Consider the following 21019-nt stretch of genomic DNA (forward strand, 5'->3'; position numbering starts at 1 on the left):
GTGTCGGCATTCGGTCTACCTAAGCCCAGTGGGGAGAGAAAAGGGGAAGAGGGAGCTCTTCTGCCCCGCCTGGCTGGAGCCATAGTTCCATGTCTTTACTGGCTGAGCTTTATTGCCTTCATGCTTCGCCCCAATTGCAAATTTGCAGAATAAAATATCCTTGCCAATAATGCAAGCATTTCCGCATATGTACGTGCTTCCATTTCGGGACGTGTTAGTTTTTTGACTTGTGTGTCTGTTACATATTGATCCGGGCCTGACGTTGGCCAGGGGCACCTAACCGTACCCCAACGGGAACGACTGCCAACGAAGCACTCCACCAATGGGCGGGCGTTATATTGGTCAGAGTCCTAACCGTCTTCCCGGTGTGTTACACCTCGGTTGCGCTACCCTTAGTAGTTTGATAGTTTCATTGCATTTAACATGCTTTCTGCCGCCCTGCCGACTGCTGGCGACGCCGGAAAGCACCAAGGGGAAGAGGAAGGGCGTGCCGCGGTGTCCCAGTGTGAGGCTGAGGGAGCATTATGGGGCGTTATGGGGATCGCACGGAGTTCACGGAGGATCCCGTGTACGACACCCCATATAAAATATACCATGGAAGTAACCCATTTTGGATAGATGGATGAATAGAGCCACAAGCTAGGGTTGCGCGTGGAGGATCCAAGTCTTCAACCTAAGCTGATACAAGCTGATCAGACACAATAAACTGGTTGCGTACGTTATGGCCTGCGATGAGCGCCTGGTGACTAACGTGCATTGTGCGCACTGTGTGCAGCGGCCCGATGCTTAAGAGCTTTGCTACTTGACAAGAGGCTTGGGGACAGCAATATGCACGTTGGACTATGAAGGACTAAGTGCTTCTTGGAACCTGGGAGGCGTCTGTGGAAAGCAGGAGGAGAGAGTGGTTGCACTTCGACCTCATGATGAGCGTGATCATTGCGGGAAGGAGTAGTGAACGTGTTTCCTGCAGTTCCCTGCGGATGTATTAACTTGCCGTGCCGTACACAGGGCGTTAGCTCGACATGATGGATCTCATACCCTATAGCCCTCTGTAACAAATAAGCTTTTCCTTGTATCTGTGCTGCCTTTCCTTTGCACTCTTAAGTGACAAGTGTGGATCTCCCTAGATGCTGTGCTGATAACCGTTTCCATGGCGCCGTACGGTACGGCATAAATGCAATGGGAAACCTGTATCCATCTTCTTTGTACGCCGGATCACGCAGGCCAAGACCTCGCCTGCACGCCTTATGTGTTACTGGAACACGAAGAAACGGATTCAGCCGGGGTGTCTAAGGGTTTGCGGCCCTTTCCTGGATTTTCCACAGCTGTCACGCAATGGCGTGTGATGGACCGCTGGTCGCTGGCTGCTTGCTGACTACCGAATGTCCGTTGTGGTGGCTTGAAAGGGGCCCACCGAAACATTCCATGGCGCAGATGCGTCCCTATACTGAAGGTTTTCGGAGAGTAACGATAGAAAACCGAGGTTGTCTGTGGACGCAGAAGAGTTGGCTTTTAGGCGTTGTAGTATTGCCCTTGGGCCTTCGGCTCGTATGGGTAGTCTTACAGGTATGGGGTCACGCACCCCCAACCATGTAACACACACACAGAAGAGTTGGTTGTGCGTGTTGGTACGGCATGTAATGCCAGTTAAGGAGGTCGCTCTGGTGTGCTAGAGTTTTTGGGGGGGGTTGTAGCTGCATTAGGTCGCTTGTGTGAGGCGTTAGGTGTCCAGGAATAGTGGATTGCATCGCGGTAGCTGGAGCCTCCACCCGGCCTATCTACCGAAGGAAGATTTTTTTCACAATTGCTTGCAGGTACACTTCGTAACGTTTGATAATTTTTATGAAAACCTAGGTTACCGGGCCAATCGGTGTCCCAACCGTAGGTATCATATCACGACCGAATTTGGGGTGTTCACGGATCTAGGGGTGCCAACGATTGCGGAACGCGGTCGCGAGCGTCAATCTGAAGGCGCAGACCGTATAGAGCCGTATAGAGGTGGGCATATTGACTTCGGAACTTTTTCCCCTGTGGTGGGGTAGTCGGAAGGAGCTAGGCGGAAAATTCCGCCTAGTCACAACCAACCTGCCCGCCTCGCCCTAGGATAACCCCAGTTTCATGCAGTCTCATGCCCGCCAACAATAACAATTACAGTTAACCCGTGGTGGCGGTAATCGTGGTGGTCGTGTAGCGTGGTGGGTGTTCGGATGGTTCTTGGTTCCCATAGTAACCGAAACTTCCCACCATGTCCTCCGCAGATATGTGTTCCTCATCAATCTCCCCTTACAATCAAGGGTTGTTCCCTGGAATTGTAGCCATGCTTCGAATTCTGTCCGCCTGCCATGCATCGCATTACGCTTAACTCAACGCCCCTGCATCCCTCGTATGTACACAATGCCTCAGCCGCAAACAAGCCATGCTGAACGCGGACTCAAAAAACTGGCGCATAAGGCATTTGCAGTTATAAAACGTATACATCCAATTAACTGCACCACGCAATGCTGCCTTAGCTATTTTCTCCCACGCACTGCAACGCCGGGGGTCAGCGCCGCCCCAATAGCGCTGTGCTGGTGGCCCGATGGGAGTTGCTTTCACTGGCCCCAGCTCCAGTCCCCGAGCCCCGGGGTGGCAACAACCCAGCGGACCAATGCTCGATGGCGTTTCTGAGGGCGTTGTTGTCGTACAACTGCTTGCTGGGCAGACGCTGCTTCGTCACCGGGGACGTGTTGACGTGATGAAGGTGTCGTTCGATGGCCTCGCGCTCGTACGTAACTCCGTCCGCCGCTACCACTGGATTTCGGAATACCTAGATCGAATTTCAAGGCACGGAAAAGAAAAGGACAAACCACGTAACCTGAAGTGGAAAGTGCACGATCCATATAAGGTCCATGTAAGATTGTACGAAACAGAGTGGGCGGTTAATGGCGCTCTCGTGTACGCCAGTGGCTTCTCTGTAAACGTGCAGAGCGTCGCAGGCCCGCCACTAACCGCTGCCCCAACCTTGCAAGATAGAGCACGCTGTACGCTGTCGTCATGGCGCGCTGGCCTGCCGTGGTCGCCAGGCACACCCCCCAAAGCCAGACCTCCTGATGACAGCCAAATGCCCCGCCGGCCCCGCGATTCTTCTCTTTACCTTGCAGGTCAACGGACACAGGAAGCAGTCCGGAACAACCTCCGTCGTGGTGGTGACCGGCAACCTCGAGGGGGCGTTCGCTGCCCGACCAATCGGAAGGGTGCTACCGCTGCCGGAATCGGAGATCCCAGCCGCGGACCTGCCCCTCCCGTCTCCGGCACCGGGCTTGTCGTCCTCAAGCTGCGGCTGCAAAAGCGACACTGTCTGCTGCAACTTGAAAAAAGAATCCGGGTTCGCCGCAATGTCGCGAACGAGCTCCACGCCCTCCCATAAGAGAAGCGGTCCCGCTGCGGCCGCGTCCGAATCCGCGTCGTCGTCGTCGTCACCATCAGGGTCTGCGCCGTAAGCTTTGCCGCTGTACCTAAGCAGGTCGGATGACCCGCGAGCAGCTGCCTCCCCGTCACCTCCATCACCCTCCGCGCCGCTGCCGCGGTCGCCATCACCATCGTCACCTTCCGAGGGCGTCTCGTCGCCACCGAAGTCCGTGGCCGGGTCTAACAGCTCAATGAGCATAGAGCCGCGCTCTTGCTTGCGCTTGCATGCAATGGTGTATGGCGTCATCCCGTACGCATCAACCTACGAAAGTACGACATGTGGTTCAGGGTATGTGGGATGAGGTCACCTGACTCCCTCCATGCTAACCGCGCAGGCAAGCCCTCCTAGCAGCACCCCCCCTTGGGTCGCCAAGTGTAGAGAGGGGCCCACGTGAAACTCGTGTACGTGCATGCGATTGAAACAAAGAACGCACGAGCATCTGTAAAGCAGCGGGTGCAAAAAGTGCAAGCCCCAGTCTTGAATCCTACGTCTTCACGGCGAACTTTATGACAGCTGTCGCAAACGCAGCGCGGATGTCCGGAGTGATCACAGCTCACACGGGCGCCACCACAAACACCGTTTCACCGGCCTGCAAGTCTTCCCTGTCCTGTCCCCAAGGATGGTTCTTAGTTAACGCACCATCACCCGGGGGTCCATGGCGGGCGCCCGCGGCTCGGGCGGCGGTGGAAGCTCCAATGCGGGTGCCGACCGAGTGACGTCCATGCTCTTGACGCTCTGGCTGCTGCTGTCGTCGCCGCCGCCATCGGCCCTTCCGCTTTCCGAAGCTGGCCCCGACTGCGGCGCGGACGTCCTATTCGCAGCCCGCTGGTCTTCCCCGGCGGCCGGTGCCGCGGGCACTCCGTCTGAAGCATCTTCTTGCTGCCGCTGCTCCCCGCAGGTTCCGGCGCCAGCTGAGAACTCCTTAGCACCGTCCTGCCCAGATGTGTTCTCACCCACTTTGTCCTGGTCCGTACCCCGCTCTTCGCTGTCCACCTTCCTATCCCCATGCGGCTGCTGCTGCTTCAGGCCATCCACCTTGTTATGCAGTTGCGCCTCTGCTGGCTCCATCTCGCCAGCAGCCTGTCCAGGAGCTGAGCTGGTAGTTTGTGCCTCCGGGCCCTGGTCCTGCTGATCCTTTTCACCTTGAGCCTCCGCCTCCTTTGCCGGCACTTGACCCTCGTGGCCCTCGGCCGCTGCGGACGGCAGCCCCGGCAGCGGCAGCGAGGCTGGGTCGTGAAGTTTGAGAGGCTGCAGCAACGCCCTCGCAAAAGCTGGCCGTGGAAGCGGCGACCCGGGCCGCGTGGCCATGCGATGCCAGGCCGCCAGCAGCAGCACTACCACGGGCTGATGACCGCGCATAGCTGCAAAGTGGAGCGGTGTAGTGCCGTTATTGCAGGGCAACTCCGCGTCGTAGCAGTCTGTCTCCGTACGGGCGCAAATATCCGCGCCCACGGCCCACAGCGCGTGTGCGGCGCGTGTGTTGCCTGACCAGGCGGCGCAGTGTAGTGCGGTCCTGCCGTACATGTCGCCCGTGTCCGCAAATCTGGGTGAGTGGGGCAGGGAGGACATGCGGGCGCGCACCGCGTACCGCAGGTCGCCGTGGTGCGGGGGCTTAGGGTTCGCTTTACACAAGGATTTGCGGGACACCATGGACCCCCCACACACGATGCTTATCACTGCACAGCTAGCAAAAGGCACTGTTAGCAGGTGCCGTCATCTGGAATGGAAAAAAGTGTTGAAGGAAAGGCCCCGGCGCAACCGCACGTCTACCCAGGGGTTTCCCCGGGTACGCACTCACTTTCGGATGACGTTGGCATGCACTTGGGGGGGCGCTGCAGCCGGGCCCTGCGCAATAAGCTGCTGCTGCATGTGCGCCAGCAGCAGCTCCACGCAGTCGTTGCCCTTGCCGTCCGCACGGCAATGGAGGGCCGCTGCACGGTTGAAGGGGAGGGAGGGTTACTCGAAGCTTTCAGAGGTGCGGCGGCGCCGAAAGGCCAACAGCGGGGTGAAGCAATAACTGCCCGCGGAACATACCATAGTGAAGCGCTGACCGTCCCGTTGCATCTGCAACTAGTAAAAGCGCGCCGCTTTCGAGGAGTAGTCGTACACATATGCTGTGTCCACCGCCACACGCCAGCATGAGGGGCGTCTGTCCTTTGGCATTCTGGGGAGGGGGAACAAAGGAAAGGCGGCAGAGAGCTTGGGGCGGGCCCCACGCCACGCACGCTGCTGGGTGTGCGTGCTGAGCTTTCCAAAGCAGTTAGCCACGGCAATGAATCCACCCCTGACCTGCTTGTTGATAACCTTTGAAACAGGATCGAAGTTGTTGGATAAGGAGTTCGCACGGGTGGTATCGATTAATACCCTAACGACCACGTCGTGGCCCGCAGCCGCTGCGACGTGCCAGGGTGTTGATTTTTCACTGGCATCCGTTGCGTACACCAATGCAGGATTCTTCTTAAGGAAGAGCCGCACAATATCAAGCGATCCGGTTCGGGTCGCTTCACACAAAAAGAAGGCGTCGGATGGTGTGAAGGCCCCTCCCGTTGTTGACACGAAGTTTCCCATCTTTAGGTCATCATGCAGGCATACTATTATTTAAAGCAGCCATATATCATGTGTGAAGGAAAAGTGCCAAACGTCATAGGCTAGCCCGCGTTGTGATACACAGGACGAAGGCCGTGGCCAAGGCGAACGTCTTTCATAATTTGTCCTACGAGGTATTAGTGCAGTCCCACATTCAATAGACAGTTGGTTGTCTATGTACCTGACAAAATTATAAATGCGATCGCCCTTCACTTCAAATGCACTGCCAGCGGTCATGCAATCCCACGGCCCCATATGTACAGTCAAGCGCTAAACTAATGTGTAGTGACCTGCATTTATAAGATGCATAAGAGCGTTGTACCTACATAACCTTGTGCTTGCGCCAAGCTTCCGTCATGTAAAGTATCGCCCTCTTTTCGAGGGCTTTAGGCAGCCAAAAATCCTTGGAATGCTGGGGGATAATTATGCACAAATGAAAATGACAACGGAGCTAGATCTTACAAATTACCATCTTCCGGACTTGACTAGTGTGGACATTGAGTCGTCGCTCACGGTATGTATGATGGATATCGAGGTTGAGGTCGGTGTCTTCCTAACCCTGTACGGTTACTTGTCATCAGGCAATTGACCTGACTGCTAACCGTCTTCGGACCATCGATCCGCGCATACTCCAGCTCCAAGGTATTCGATCCCATCCTTAGCTAACTTATGTATTGCGTAACTATAGCTGTACATACTGTTTGCTCAGGGCTGCGTAGCATCAACTTTCGCCAGAACCTTCTTGCGAACGTATCGGCTTGGAGCACTGGCGAATGCAAGGGCGCGCTTGAAGACCTCGAGTTTAGAGACAACCATTTATCGACGGTGATACGCTGACCTGGGGATCGGGGGAGAGAATGGGCTTCCGGGAGGCGGCACGGGGAAGCGCGGGTTCCAACGAGGGTGCAACCTTGCTTTTGGTTGCAACCGTTGGCGAGAACCGCGGGAAATGCGTAAAAGCAGCATGCACAAGCTGACCATACACTTGAATGGGGGCGCAGCTGACGAAAGTTGAGCTATGGAAATCCTCACGCGTGCAGATACCATGCTTGCAAGGCTTCTTGCAATTACGGAGGCTGGACTGTTCCTACAACCAGGTAGGTTGGCCCCGGCGTTGAAGCATCTGTTGGGAACTTTCCAACGAATAGGTGTGAGCACGTGTTCTAGCCTTCCTCCTACTCTGGTACGGTTGCTATCTATCGCCTATACCAAGTGTCCTCAGGCGACCTTGCCCTTCTGGGTGTTTTTATAACTCCCCAATGCACCAAGTCCACCAACGGCAGAAGTCGCCGTCATGTATGTATCTTGCCTTTTGCAAGGATGCAGGCCGGGCCCTGAACTGCGATGTGCGCCGCGCCAAAGACTTGAACGTGGCTGTCTGCATCACCACCTGTTAAATTTTCTTGCGCATGAGATCTTGGCTTGAGGGGTGCACGGGGTCCTTCGGGCTGTGTCTTGTGTGCAAGGTCAGGAATGCATTCGGGGCCGCCGTCCGTGTATCCGACATATCCGCGTCACAATGCGCCGTAAGGGACCCTGTGCAGCCAGCCGCACGGATTGAGGACCGAAGCCCTGAGAGCTCGCACCTGTATCCATCGTGTTTCAGACCTCATCTCATCCCAGCCGGCAACAACGTTCAGCACCCTAGTCTGCATCCTAGTCCTCAAAGAAGGCCCCCGAGGGCGCCGTCTTGCTGCTGCCACCTTGTTTCCCATGCTCCCGCAATCCTAAGCTTCAGCCCTTAACTGCATTACTTCGCGATGGACTAAGCGTGTCACAACCATACGTACACATCCTTCGCGCATCCTTCCCTGCGTATCGTTCGCCGGCCGCAACCCTGCACAACGCCCGCTTCCGGCCACAGATCCGCAACCTGCTCCCCCTGGCGGACCTGAACTCGAGTAAGCTGGAAGAGCTGTACGTCGCCAACAACAAGGTGACCGCTATCGCGGCGCTATCTCACTTGACGTCGCTGACGCTGCTGGAGCTGGGCTCCAACCGCATCCGCGTCATAGAGGGCATCGCAAGCCTGACGGGGCTGCAGGAGCTATGGCTGGGTCGCAACCGCATTACGAACGTTGACGGGTTGACCACTCTGGTGAACCTGCGCAGGATATCGTTGCAAAGCAACCGGTGGGTACGGTACAAAATGATGTGGTGTGGGGGGCCGGGGAAGAGGGAACCGGAAAGGCCGGCGGGGTGGAAGACGGCCGCGGGACGGACCTACACTGCATACAGCTTGCAAAAAGTGGAGGTTGGGGGGCGACTGTTGTGCGGGGTGGCGCCTTTTGGGACAAGGATCCGTGAAGGCTGTGGACCGCATATTCCAGGCAAGCCAGGTGTGGGGTTAGGGTACTTTGCTCCTTTGTCGCACACACATAAGCTTAAGTGCTCAAGTCCTTCCCACGCACCACTGGGCAGCCAGCTAGGCGGAATCCATTCCTTCATCCCTCCAGCTATGGGGGCGAGGAGTAATGTTTTGGTTCGCTTGCCTTGTTCTTTTGTTCTGAACCCCGCAGCTTGACATCTTCCACCGAACCCCTTTTGCCCTTTCATGGCCTTCAACTCCAGCTTGACGTCCATGCTGGGTCTGGAGGCGTGCACGGCCCTAGAGGAGCTGTACCTAAGCCACAATGGCATCGCCACTCTGGAGGGTCTGGGCCCCCTGACACGGCTTAAGATCCTGGACGTGTCATCCAACCGGCTGACTGCGGTGGACCCCAGCGCCCTGGCCACGCTCACACAGCTGGAGGACCTCTGGCTCAATGACAACCGCATTCCGGCCATCGACGCGGCACTGGACCGGGTGTTAGACCCCGTGCGGCACAGCCTCACGTGTATCTACCTGGAGGGAAATCCGGCGGTACGTGCTACTGTCAGGCGCACCCCTGCAGCCTGGCTTTACTTTGTTTTGCTTCCTCCTTCGATCTTGTAGTCTTGTGGTTTTCAATTCCGGATTTTGCCTCTTCCCGTGGTTTTGCAGGCAAGCGACCCCCAGTACAAGCGTAAACTCGTGAACATGCTGCCCAAGCTGAAGCAGCTGGACGCCAACTTCTTGTGAGGGTGTCTGGCAACCTCTCCTTTATTTGTCCGTCCGTCCGTGTCCCCTTGGAGTCATTCCCGCCTGACCGTGCTACGTGGTGCAGGCAGCTTCCACCCGAGCTTCGTTGCAAGGAAGGGCAGACCTCAAGAATCCTTCATGTGGTATGCCATACGTGAAAAGTTGAGAGGAGGGGCCGGTCACTTGCATTTCGGGGTCCCGTCTGGGTTGGTGGCACTTGGACGGGTTTAAGGTTCCGGTCGGTGTTGTCACACGGAGCTTGATTACCTATTGGTGTGCGCCATGAAAGCGGCTGCACTCTAGCTGAAATGTTGCGGCGTAAAGGTGCCGTCGTGGTGATCGCGACAGCAGAGCGGGAATCCCAGGAAACCCGGGGCCAGTGATTCGGATGCCTCGTGTGGTGTGTCCTGGCTTGCTGGCAAACGAAGATATAGGCCACAGGGGTCAGTGTCTGGGGTCGTTCGCCGGGTCCATGTGGTCTGTTGCGCGGCCCGCCGAAATACGCAGGAGAGCTGCGGCGGAATCACAGCAACCCCAATGGCTTTGGTTTGGCGTGCAGCCGTGTCCGAGTGAGCGATTGCGATGCGATTGTGGCAAATTTGGGAGTGTACGTGCTCTGCTTCCTCCGTTCATTCATGCGCAGCTGGATGCCGTGTGTCCGTCGCGGCTTTCCTGGTATGGGTCCATGATGTGGTCTAAACGAAGCTTCTGCAAGCGCATGCACGCATGCCCCGTTGACTGGGTTACCTAGGCTGGTTCGAAGACCGAGGTTTCGTGATTGCCTCGAAGTGTGGTCTTTCCTAAGTCCTCCGGCCTCATGCATGCCTGCAAACGATACCGAACGCGGCTGGAGAAGGGGCGAAAAAAGGACCATGTGGGGGTTGGGGCCATCCACAATGGACATCCTGGAGGACCCTTCCTGTTCATGAAGCCAGTGATGGCAGTGCAGTGCAAGTAGGAAAGGTGCAAGGATATGTGTAGATGTTAGAATGTGAAAGGGGTGCAGGCGACATGCTAACGTTGCTGCGTCCGTGTCGTCCAAGCAGGTCCATGCATGCTGCATGGAGGCATGCCGGAATGATTTGCAGACCGTGCGCGACATGTGCATGATCAGCAGGGTTCTCAGCTATGGATGCAACGCAGTAAGAACAGCGAATAATAAAAGGCGCTTGTACAGTTTGGCGAGGCGAGTTTAGCAGATAGGCATCAAGGGCTGCATTGAAACCGCTCTTAACGCGTATTGTATTACAGATTTCTCATGTTTCATGTTGTTCGACTATTAATGGCTTTAATGTGCAGAGCTGTATGCACTTGAGAAGAGGTTAAAAGCTACGCTGTTATTTGCATTTGAGACTACTTGAGCAGCGCAAAAGAGTACGAAAGGGTCTTTACACGTAAGGGTAAAAACGCAACGGAATGAAATGCCGGACATGGGTGGAATTTGTGTCGCAGGCACTTGTCACCCCGCAGGAATCGTAGCTAAAGTGGAACCACATGCGTCGTATCCTAGTTCACATGGGCACGGGAAAGTAGTAACCATCGCTTCCACTCGCAAGAACAGTAACAGAAGCTGACTTGAGGACTTACAAGGTGCTCGTAAGACCTCGTAATGCAAGGACAGAGTAGCATCCCCAAAACACAGCGGTCTAAGCTTGCTTCGGACACGGTACTTAGTGATACCAAAACCAGGCTGGGCCTGGTCGAGATGGAAAGTTCCACTGAGCTGTTTTGTGTGCTTCAAATACTAAAGCCAGGTTTCACCTAACCAGCCATGGGGCTACTTTTGCTTAACTATCCTAGAAATTGTCTGTCCATTGTAACAAAAGGTTAAGGGAGTTTGTATGGCATGACTTATATCCCAAACCTGGATGGCCGGTCTGGAACCGGAAGCTGCCCTTACGGTCACTGGGGTAGTATAGGCAAGATTGCATAGTTGTACTTGCGTGTTTTTATCTACGATACATGTATTTCCCTCTATTGTGCCTGCGTAAGGACATGCCGCCTCAGCTCCACATGTCGTACAGGTGCCCTAACCGCCTGGATGGGGTCCACGTGCCTTTGGGATACAACTGTGTTAGTTTTACTCAAGAGAGATGCAGACTGGTGGCAAACACCTTCGTCATTGAGTTGAGGTTCTTGTGTTGGCGTATATTGAAAGAGAAGCTCGAATTAGTCATACGCGTTCCTAAGCTTGCGCCGAAGCAAACGAAGACAGATTTTAACTATGTTTTGTTTACTTGGTACTGTTATTAAGCTTTACTCACAGGACACCTGCATATAGCTGCTACATTATGGTTGTCTTGCCACTCCTCCTTTTCTTTTTCCTCGTGGACCACCCATGTGTCCTGGGTCGTGCGGTTGGCCCAATTACGTCAGTTAACGAAATGCTGAATGCGCTACGTGACGAGTCAGTCGACCAGGTTTTCCTTGGGCCGGGAGTCTTGTCTTTGGACGCGCTGTCCGCGTCGGCAGGTGGCGGCCTTTCCATAGGTCCAAATCGCCGTGTGGAGTTTGTGGGCAGTGTATCCATACAGCAATTATCTAACTCAACGGATTTGAAGTGGCCTTCCGCACAAGGGTTCCAGTTCGCAAGTGGCATCGACTTCGGTAGCAACGCGCAAGGCATTTTCAAATTGTTTGACAATACCACTCTTGGATTTCGTAGTCTTTTTCTATGGCGTTCATTGTCACAGCTTGGCTACGACGCCCAGGTTTTGACTTTGGCCCAGCCGGGTATCAGGTGAGGCTTTCGTTTGAGCTTTCGTTCCATACATAAAAAGGGGATACCTGCAACCTTATCCATGTCAAGTCTCGGCAAATGGAAATTCATGCGCGATGTAGTCTGTATCCCATCCCGTGGGCGTCCTGTGGGCAAGCTGTTTCCCCTCCTGGTTAACTACTACTTGCTAACCTTCGCTTTCCCCGCTACATACGGAAACTAAACTGCAAGTTGGGTTATGCATTGCTTTATATACCAATCTCATGTCGTTCCCGTCGGCTTCCCTTCTATTTTAGGGCCGGAGTTCGGTTTATTCAGACTGTGAAGCTACGGGACGGCTGCCTTCCACTCCAGATCTTCGTGCAGCATGTCACGTCTTACACACGGCTTGCGACCAAGGGAGGGCAGCAGACCGCCTCTTTGCAGCCGTTCTGTTACGTGGCCCCTCCTGGAAGCCCTGCTGGCTGGGACTCAGCCAACGGCAGCAGCAGCCGCAGCAGCAGCAACACCAGCAACGTTACTTGCGCACCTGAAGTCTTGGTGCGTAACAAGCCAAGGGTTCTGGCGGGGCGGGGCGGGTACGGGCTGAGATCGCTGAGGTGACAGAGATGCACAGCTGCTATTACTACTAAGCCTACCAATCCAAAACCGTCAGACCTTTGACGTTCCTTACGCCCTCTGGACTACTGCTGGTCAAAATGCCGTCCTGTCCCGCACATCGGTGGCCTATTTCTTGGGGCCACGCTTCGTTGGGAAGTTGTTGTCAAGTGGCCGGCTCGCCATCTGCCATATTGCAGCTCCCCGCTTCAGCAAGAGAATCCGGAGGCTCCGGGGAAAGCTCTCCATCGCCCGCCGCACCGGGGGGCCGCCGCACTTGGGGGAGGGTCATCCGCGCACCGCCTCTGGCATCTTCCAATACCTCCCCCCCTTGCAGCACCGCGGCCCCAGCAGTTTGACTCAATAATTAATGCAGTTTTAGCAAAGAAACACATAACTAGGTTTCAAAACGATTAACCTTTTTGGCTCCGCCTCTAGCTAAACGAATTTTAACTGCCATAACTTCACTAATTTACTTAATTTTGTTCCCTTAGGTCATCGCCTATATAGTAGGAACAACTCCAAGAGCAGTATGAGAGAAGTTTAAGATCAATTAATTTAGCTTCTGAGATATTCTCAAGAACAGCTATTTCGGAAGCAAGCCTGTGAACAGCGTTAGTGTCCTGAAATTCATCAATTAAAATAAATTTAAGTTTATTTTGGTAATATTTAAGAACTTCAGGAAAAGAAACAAGACTGAATTTGAATATTAGGGTTTAATTGATGGACACCACGAAGTTTTAGTGGCAGTTGGCTAAATCTAGCAATATTTGTGGGTAATAGTAAGGGTGTATTTCCAGTGCGGATTAAGGCCAGGGATTAACCCTCTGTCCTCCATCGATACTTGCTCAAACGGCTAAGTTGTTGGCAAACTTACCTCGCCTTTTCAACCTTTGGTTCCCTTATGGAACGAAACTACGTGGTAAGCTCGTACCAAGGACTTCCGTGCCCTAATCCCTGGCCTTAATCCGCACTAGAAATGCACCCTAAGTACCACCTGCAGGAGCTTTAGTCCGTACGCTCAACCTATTAGGTGCCAGTATACTAAAAGATATATCAACAGATTGCAGATTGCAACAGAGTCAAAACCGGGCCAGGGATCCGCATTCTCGTATGGCAGCTTGCCGCGCTGTAAGCCACATGGTCCTAAGGTTTGTCGCAATATAATTCCCACCCGGTTCGGATCAGATCGAGCAGGTCAGGGGTTTTATACGTGCGCTTTTTTGCTTTTGTTTTTGCTTTTATATATAATGTAACCTCTTATGGATGATGCATAATCATAAAGATGATTGAGCTGAAGGGCCTCCACGCACCGTTCGCCGTTTCCAGGCGATCGACGACTTGGCCACGAGCATCACTCGTCCCAACGGCCAGTCGTACGACTTGTACGAGCAAAAGAGTACGTACTGGTGCCGCGCTTACGCCAGCATGTCGTGCCTCAGCGCTAGCGGACCGGAGCAGTGCGTCAAGGAGCTACTAGTCGTTAGCAGCAGCGGCACAGCTCTGCCCAGTGCGGAGAGCGATGGAAGCAAGTTGACCAACATTCTGTTGCCCGCCATCCTGACAGGTACGGCACGATACGGCGCACGGCACCAGGCCCTTACCATTAATGCCTCGTGACGGAATCATGTACGGCGTTACGCAGCCGGGTGGTTGCCTGTGAAGACCCTAGATGAGGACCCCTTGGGCACTTTGGGACTGTGGGACTTGTCGATGTTACCATACCAGCCTGCATCTGTGTCTTGCTGAGTGTCCACATCGCTGCCAGGCAATAGTATTGGCTTTTCCATCGTATCCTCTGTTTCTGTAACTTGGACGAACTAGTGCTGGATGTGCAGATATACAATACATACATATGTGTATGTATGTGTATGCCTTGGGTCTGTTAGACCGAATGAATGAACCACCCCTGAGCCAACCAAAACCATAAAACCCACGCCTCTCCCCGGAACCACACTTCCCCGGCCCCCCCAACACGGTCCTTCCCGGGCCCGAACCACATGTTTGTTCGACCCATCAGGTGTGCTGACCCTGGCCTTCCTGTCCGCCACCGTGTGGTGTATCCACCGACGGGGTGCCGCACAGCGCGGCAGCTCTCTACGCTTTCAAGACTTGGATCCCGACGCGGAGGCAGCAGCGGGTGGGGGTGGGGGTGGGCCCCGAGGTGTCGGGGCTCGTGTGGGGGGTGCGCTGGCGCGGCTACTACCGGGGACTGCAGCTTGGGACGTGCAGCGAAGGAAGCCCAACGTGCAGGTCAGTCAGTACGGTTGGGCGTGCGGCGGCCGGACGGGAACGCACACAGCACACTGCACGGTTGGAACCGCTCGTCCCACTGTCGGGCAGTCGGGGGCTTTGAGTCGGATGATGCGGCATGGAACCTGGTACATACGGCAATCGTACGTAGAAAGGGGCGCTGTCTATCCCCCCCTACCCATCCCACCATCCCTACCCAACACATCTTGCTGGCTAGGTGTTGGTCTGTCTTGTGGGAGCCGGGAGGGTGGGGGAGGTGGGGCCCTCGGAGTGTCTCCGGAGCTTGGGGAGCACTGGCGGCCATCCCGGGGTCTGCGGTCCGCCGCGCTCCTGGTCCTCGGTGGTTCGCTACTGAAGAGGGCAGGGTCGGCGAATGCAGCATATCGGCACAGGCGCCATGGGGAAGACTCTCCATCTCTCTTTCTCCCTGGATGTCTTTTTTAGCTCTGTGTATAAAAACCCCGCCTCCCAACCCCACTTTCCTGCAAGGTGGCAATTCCGGTGCGCGCGCTGAATGATATGATGAGACGCGAAGTTCCCTCTTTCCGCCCGGCCTATCGGCTCCTGCCGCCTCCTGCACCCCGACACAGGTTCAACCTACCTCCCGACAACCAACACCCCAGCCCGCCCGCTCCCTCTTCCCAACCCCGCAGGGCTATGTGCCTGTGGTCAGCAAGGAGGCGCTGGACCGTATCGCCAAGGTGAATCGGTTATAGCAGTGGAAGTGGAGGTGGGGGCCGGGGACGTGCGGGGGTGGGGGGGTTAGGATTGGGTGTATGGGGTGGTTTGGACGTTTGGACGGGGAGATCACGGTTGGCGTCCGGGGTCTACCTCCTTTAGAATGTGTGGGGGGGTTGAAGGTGGGTGTGCATGGGTAGCAACGAGGCGGCTTTACGGGGGGAATGTTGCGGGTGCAGGGTTAGCCCTGCTATTTATTGCAGTAGCTGCGTGACGGTTCCCTTACTGCCCAAATTTCTCTGCCCTGATTGGGGCGGCCCCCAATTACGGTTCGCCAACTTGTTCATCCCGACTTGAGTTGACTTGCCTCTTCCCGTCAGGTCCGTGCCGAGCTGAGCAGTAAGATGGTGGTGTCGTCCTCCAGTGATGACCTGTCGGACGTACGGAACCTGCAGCTGGTGGGCAAGGGGACGTTTGGCAGGGTGTATAAAGGTAGGTGATGGTGGTGGGGGGTGAGGAAAAGTGAGGGGAGAAAGAAGGGGTGAGAGGAGGAGGCCCCCCAAGTCAAGTGGGCGGCGGCGGCTTTAGCCCTTCGGTCAAGTTGTCTGGTGATGGATTGGGTGGGTTCAAGGGCTGCATGGCTGTGTTTTGTGTGGCTGTCTTGGCGCCTGGCTTGGCGCGCTGGGGGACGGTATGAGCGTGTTGGGGCATTTGGGGTTTGGGGGTTTCCGACAACCCCCCGCACACTCGCAGGCGAGTGGAAGGGCGTCACCGTGGCGCTCAAGGTGATCAGTGTGCCGGTGAGCCAGTGCGGCCAGGCGCAGTGGCAGCAAGTGCTCGGGGAGGCGGCCATCTCCACGCTGTTGAACCACCCTTGCGTGCTGCAGGTGAGACTGGCCGCTCAGAGAGCTCACGGAGGCGGAAGGGGGGGAGGGGTGGTGGTGGGAAAAGAGGTAATAGCGCATAGCTAAGTGGGGGTGCTAGGGGGGCCCCGCTACATGACATGAAGAACAGCAGTACGTACATCTTGGCTGTAGGAGCAGGAGTTGGAGGGTTACCTGTCACTGAGAGCCACGTGTGCTGAACCACTCGACGGTTGTTTGTTTCTAACCAACCGATAACTTCCGGGCGTTTATTTTTAAAAACAAATACCGCGCTGGGGCCTCTGCGCCTCCCCCCACCACCACCACCACCCCTGGCAGCACCTTCACTCGTTCGTGGTTCGTCTTTCCCCCACCCCCCCCAACACCCGGGTCGGCCTTAATCGCCTCCTGTCTTGTTACTAGACGTGGGTTGTAATGACCGTTACGCTCTTGGCAGATTACAGATTTGACCCTTTGTTTCTTGCGTTGTTGCGTTCTCCCCCGCCGGCGCACCTAACCTCGCCTCAGACCTACTCCGTGGCGCTGCTGGAGTACTCGCCTGCACTGAAGCCGGTCAGCAATCCCTCTGAAGACGGCGCGTAGGTGCTGTCCTTGCGTGGTCGTGCACCGGGCTGACGAGGAACGCTTAGAAGGCGGGTGGGCTAGGTGTGTGACGACGAGAGGGGCGTGACGTCTCCTTTAACCGCTTTGATGTGTGTGTGTGTGTTGTGAAGTGTGTGCCGTTTGGCGTCGGTCGTTGCAACGCAGGGCGAACGGCGCGTCGTCTGGAGAGGCGGGTACTCCGTCACCACCGCAGCAGCAGCAGCCCGTGTCCGTCAGCGGTGCGGCTGCGGACGACTTGGTGCCGTTCTACCAGCTGAAAATGGTTTCGGAGTGAGTTCAGTGATTTAGCACCGACAGCGAGCGCTACTCTTGGCAGGATTGTGGCTTGCTAGTACGGCATTGTCGTGCTCCGCTGCACACGCAGCCCGTGCTTGCTTGTGATGTAAACGTTCTTGTGTTGCTGCTGCTGTGCTCAGGAAATTGCTGCTGCGATGTTCATTGGCCATTTGTCGCGCCGACACGTTTGTGTATGTATGTATGTATGTATGTATGTATGTGTGTGTATAAGTGCTGCACGGACTCGTGTCATGTCTACAGGTTCTGCGAGGGCGGGTCGGTGGTCGGGGCGCTTCGGCGGATGCAGTTTTACGACTCGATCGGTGAGGCGGGTGGCGAGGGCCTCCTGGGGGGGGGATACTCCGCTCTGCTCTGCGTCGGGGGCGAAATCTGCATCTGTATTTAGACAGGTCGGGATCTGGGTCGTCATTGGGCTGGAGGCTAGGGAGGGGAAACGAGGGAGCTCCAGTACGGGAACACCGCACGACACTGTACGACACGCCGTGGCACTGTACAGGGGCACAGGGCCGCATTTAACCCACCCACCCGGGGCCTCTGCCGCACTCGCAGGCGGCGGGACGGTTCGCTTGCCGGCGGTTGTCGACATCGCCGCGCAGGTGGCGTCTGGGATGACGTACCTGCACTCGGCTAACATCGTACATGCGGGTGGGTCTGTGTGTATTTGGGGGGGGGGGAGGGGAAAGGCCAGGGAGCGGATGCGGTATAAAACTGCGCACGCACTTGTGCTGGTTACGAATTCATATTTATGGAGGTGAAGATTCCTCCTTGCGGAATTGTGTTTATGTTTGATGAAGTGAGGCGCATCTGTGCGTGTGTATGTCTGTTTTTGCATTCTCTAGAGGAAGCACCCCTCGCCTTTCCCCTTTACCTTCCCCGGCGGTTGGTGGTTGGCGCAGATTTGAAGGCTGCCAACGTGTTGCTGAAGCAGCAGCCCGGCAGCGGCCGGTTGCAAGCCAAGGTTGGGGACTTCGGACTGTCCTTCAGGCTGGAGGAACCGGAGGCTACGCACGTCACCAAGGGGCAGCTGGTGAGAGTCGCATTGGATGCGCGCCTGTGTATGTATGTATGTACGTATGTGCGTGTGCTTCCCCTCACCATTCCAATCCCCTCCCCCCTTCATGTTTACCTCCGCCGTGCCAACATCACTACCCTCCGGGGACCCGCTATGTCCCCCGGGCCGCCCCTCACCTCACCTCACCTCACCCCACCCTGTAGGGCTCTATTACCCACATGGCTCCAGGTATGTGTGTGGGGGGGGAAGTCGTGGGGGCCCGGGGGGGGGGGAAGATGACAGAATGGAGCAACCTTGGGGGGACTGGCTGGTTGGGTGGGTTGGGGATAGTGGTGGAGGTGATAGTGGTAGGGGTGGGTGGGGGTTATGGGCGGGCACGGGATGGCGCTCGCCCGCCTGGTGCATCAGGCGGGAGACGTGAAGTCGCAGTGGTTCAATTGGCACTACTTTTGTGAAGGAGGAGGGCGGCTGCCAGTTGTTGTGAGATCTCACCCCCCCCCCACACACACACACACACGCACCCTCCCGTTTGACCTCCTACACCCCCTTCTGAGAACCGCATCGGGACATCGGCAGTCGTTCTATTTTGACATGATTCACCCCCACACCGGGTATTCCCGGCCCTGTTTGTGTTTGTGTTGTGTGCGCATATGTGTATGCGTGTTGTGTGTCTGTGTGTGTTTGTGTAATTCGCCACCACCCTCCGTCACCCGCTCTTCATGACGCGCCGCAGAGGTCCTGGTGCACGGCCGGGTGTCCAAGGCGAGTGACGTGTACAGCTTTGGCATTCTGTGTAAGTGTGTGTGTGGGGGGGGGGAAAAGGGAATGCGGGGCTGCCGGGGCTAGCTGCGGGGCGTGGGGGCGCCCGATGGGAGGGCTTTTAGCAGCGCGCACATACACACACACACACGCACACACATCCCCCTTTGCTGCAACCCAGTTCCTTCCTTCCCTCGACACATATTTCTCATCCCTCGCCTTCCCGTTTCCTGACACTGCCGTACTGTCTCCCCCCCCCAGTGTACGAGCTGTACACGGGGCAGCAGGCCTACTGGGACGTGCCACAGCCCATGCTGGCCTACCACGTGGCTACAGCCGGGGGTAGGCCTCTGCTGCCCGCCCACTGCCCACCCGCCTACCGGGCCCTGGCCAAGGTCTGCTGGTCGTCGGAGCCCGCCGCCAGGTGCGTGATAGGACAGCAGTCTGTCACAGCGCAGTTCCTTGAAGGCACCTGAGGGTCTGCGGCGCAAACAGTGGCTTGTTGGTTCGCTGGTTGCCACGTTCTGTGGTCCTCTCCGCGTCTCGTTGCGTTGTACGGGACGGAGGCGGATGTTCTGCCATGTCGGAGTTCATTTTTCGGGGGGGCTCAATTAACATGGGGCTTTGTTTTCTCTGTTGTTGTGGAGGCCGTGTGTACGACCGCACTCCATCCCGATGTTCATACGTACATACATACCTACATATTGTTATGCAAACGACAGCGTGCATTGTGATGCCCTGCGCTGCGTCCTGCACCAATTGATGCTAAAGTACCACCATGCATTGAAGTGTTGGCCCGCCGTACAGTATTCTGTTTAGAAATGGACCAGGTCTGTCATACATGCTAAGAAACCATTCGCTTCCGGCATATTCAATTTAATTCAAATCACGCCCTTCTTCCCGTTGGGAACCGTATCTGGCATGCAGGCCGACATTTCAGGACGTGTACAGGCGGTTACAGCTCCTCGCGGAGGAGGTGCACGTATCCATGTCAGCGCGCCGGTCCGTACGGAGCGGCGGGCCGCGTAGCGAGCCACCCTTGGGGCCGGACGCCGCCGCCGCTGCCGCCGTTCCCGTCGCCGAGCCCATCATCTACGGCGGTGTGATCTCCGCCGACGGCCAGCTCCTACCCGGGGGCTGCGTCTTGGAAGCTGTAGTCGACATCGGTACGAACAAATGCGGATGTGTGGCGCCGCCACCCAGCCAGGTGACGAATGCAGGGGGGCCGGCGGCGGCGGCGCCAACAACGCCGACGGGGCACCCTTCGCCGCAGCCATGTGAGGGTTTGGCGGTGACCCCGCATCCGCCACAACCTGAGCCTTCACCTTGCCTGGATATGTAGTTTCGGGGGCGGTCTGTTGATGTTGGTGTTGATGTGGTCCCCGGGGTAGGTCCAGGAAGGGGCCGGAGGCTCAACAGTGGGCTGAGGCTCAGTCGGCAGCACTTGCAGCGAGACGCTGCCGCGGTGGCCTCTCCGCGCCAGGCTGATCACCCGCGTCGGCAGCCGAGCGCCTTCTGCAGCAAGGGAGGGAGGAGTGAGCTTGGTTGGCTTCGCGGTTGGCGCATACCTCCCATCACCAGGAGGTATGCACTGACGGCCAAGCCGGGGTGGTTGCTGCAGGGGAGGTCTGGTGGTCGGTGTGGCTGGTGGGGGCCTCCCTCCCCTCCCCTCCTAGAAGCTGGGGGGGGGAATCGTTGCGCCTACCTGCGGGGGGGTGCGCTCGGGGGGGGCGAGCTGGCGGTGAGTGGCGTCCCTGGGCCGGGGCCCTGCAGGCCGGGGGCGGGCGGGCGGATGGGCAGGGAGAGCACACCACATGCGGGCGGCCCAGAGGCAAGTGGCTGAAATGGGAGAGGAGGTGAGCAGGAGGAGGAGGAGGAGGAGGCTCTTGCACGAAATTGAGGCGCAAGGCTTGTGTTGTGCTGTGCCAGGGTGTCGGAAAGGCGGTGGGCAGCGGTGTGATGTTTCGATTCCGGCGACTCACAACTCCGGGACTTCACGACTCGTATATGATGGATAAGTGGGTCGAAGGCGGGAAATGAGTTTTGGTTGGTGGTTGGAAGAGGAGGGGTGCCATGTGTTCCTGCTGCTCTTCGGCACTGAATGGTGAGTGCTGGTGCTGGA

The 21019-nt window shown here is 56.6% G+C and overlaps 3 protein-coding genes across 3 annotated transcripts; 2 read left to right on the plus strand and 1 right to left on the minus strand.

Moving 5' to 3' along the window:
- Positions 1 to 1914: 1914 nt before the first annotated feature.
- VOLCADRAFT_87318 (uncharacterized protein) lies at positions 1915 to 6016 on the minus strand (the record flags this gene model as incomplete). Its single annotated transcript, XM_002947157.1, has 6 exons — positions 1915 to 2028; positions 3134 to 3709; positions 4088 to 4991; positions 5247 to 5379; positions 5483 to 5612; positions 5738 to 6016. The coding sequence occupies 6 exons, from the start codon at positions 6014 to 6016 to the stop codon at positions 1915 to 1917; spliced, it is 2136 nt and encodes a 711-aa protein (XP_002947203.1).
- A 332-nt stretch (positions 6017 to 6348) lies between these two features.
- On the plus strand, positions 6349 to 10353 carry VOLCADRAFT_103293 (uncharacterized protein). The gene is made up of 9 exons (XM_002947019.1): positions 6349 to 6548; positions 6616 to 6676; positions 6744 to 6859; positions 7075 to 7131; positions 7899 to 8167; positions 8606 to 8897; positions 9018 to 9091; positions 9603 to 9664; positions 9739 to 10353. Exons 1-9 carry the CDS (start codon positions 6444 to 6446, stop codon positions 9792 to 9794), a joined length of 1092 nt encoding a protein of 363 aa, XP_002947065.1. The 5' UTR covers positions 6349 to 6443; the 3' UTR covers positions 9795 to 10353.
- A 1033-nt stretch (positions 10354 to 11386) lies between these two features.
- Positions 11387 to 20239, plus strand: VOLCADRAFT_116305 (uncharacterized protein; the record flags this gene model as incomplete). The annotated part of the gene is made up of 17 exons (XM_002947020.1): positions 11387 to 11835; positions 12111 to 12354; positions 13741 to 13978; positions 14432 to 14664; positions 15318 to 15365; positions 15723 to 15834; positions 16096 to 16229; positions 16734 to 16804; positions 16974 to 17099; positions 17367 to 17428; positions 17676 to 17686; positions 17723 to 17771; positions 18023 to 18153; positions 18342 to 18366; positions 18872 to 18931; positions 19159 to 19321; positions 19825 to 20239. The coding sequence occupies 17 exons, from the start codon at positions 11387 to 11389 to the stop codon at positions 20237 to 20239; spliced, it is 2571 nt and encodes an 856-aa protein (XP_002947066.1).
- Positions 20240 to 21019: the final 780 nt, after the last annotated feature.

This window comes from Volvox carteri (assembly GCF_000143455.1).
Source record: "Volvox carteri f. nagariensis unplaced genomic scaffold VOLCAscaffold_5, whole genome shotgun sequence".
Taxonomy (NCBI): Eukaryota; Viridiplantae; Chlorophyta; class Chlorophyceae; order Chlamydomonadales; family Volvocaceae; genus Volvox; species Volvox carteri.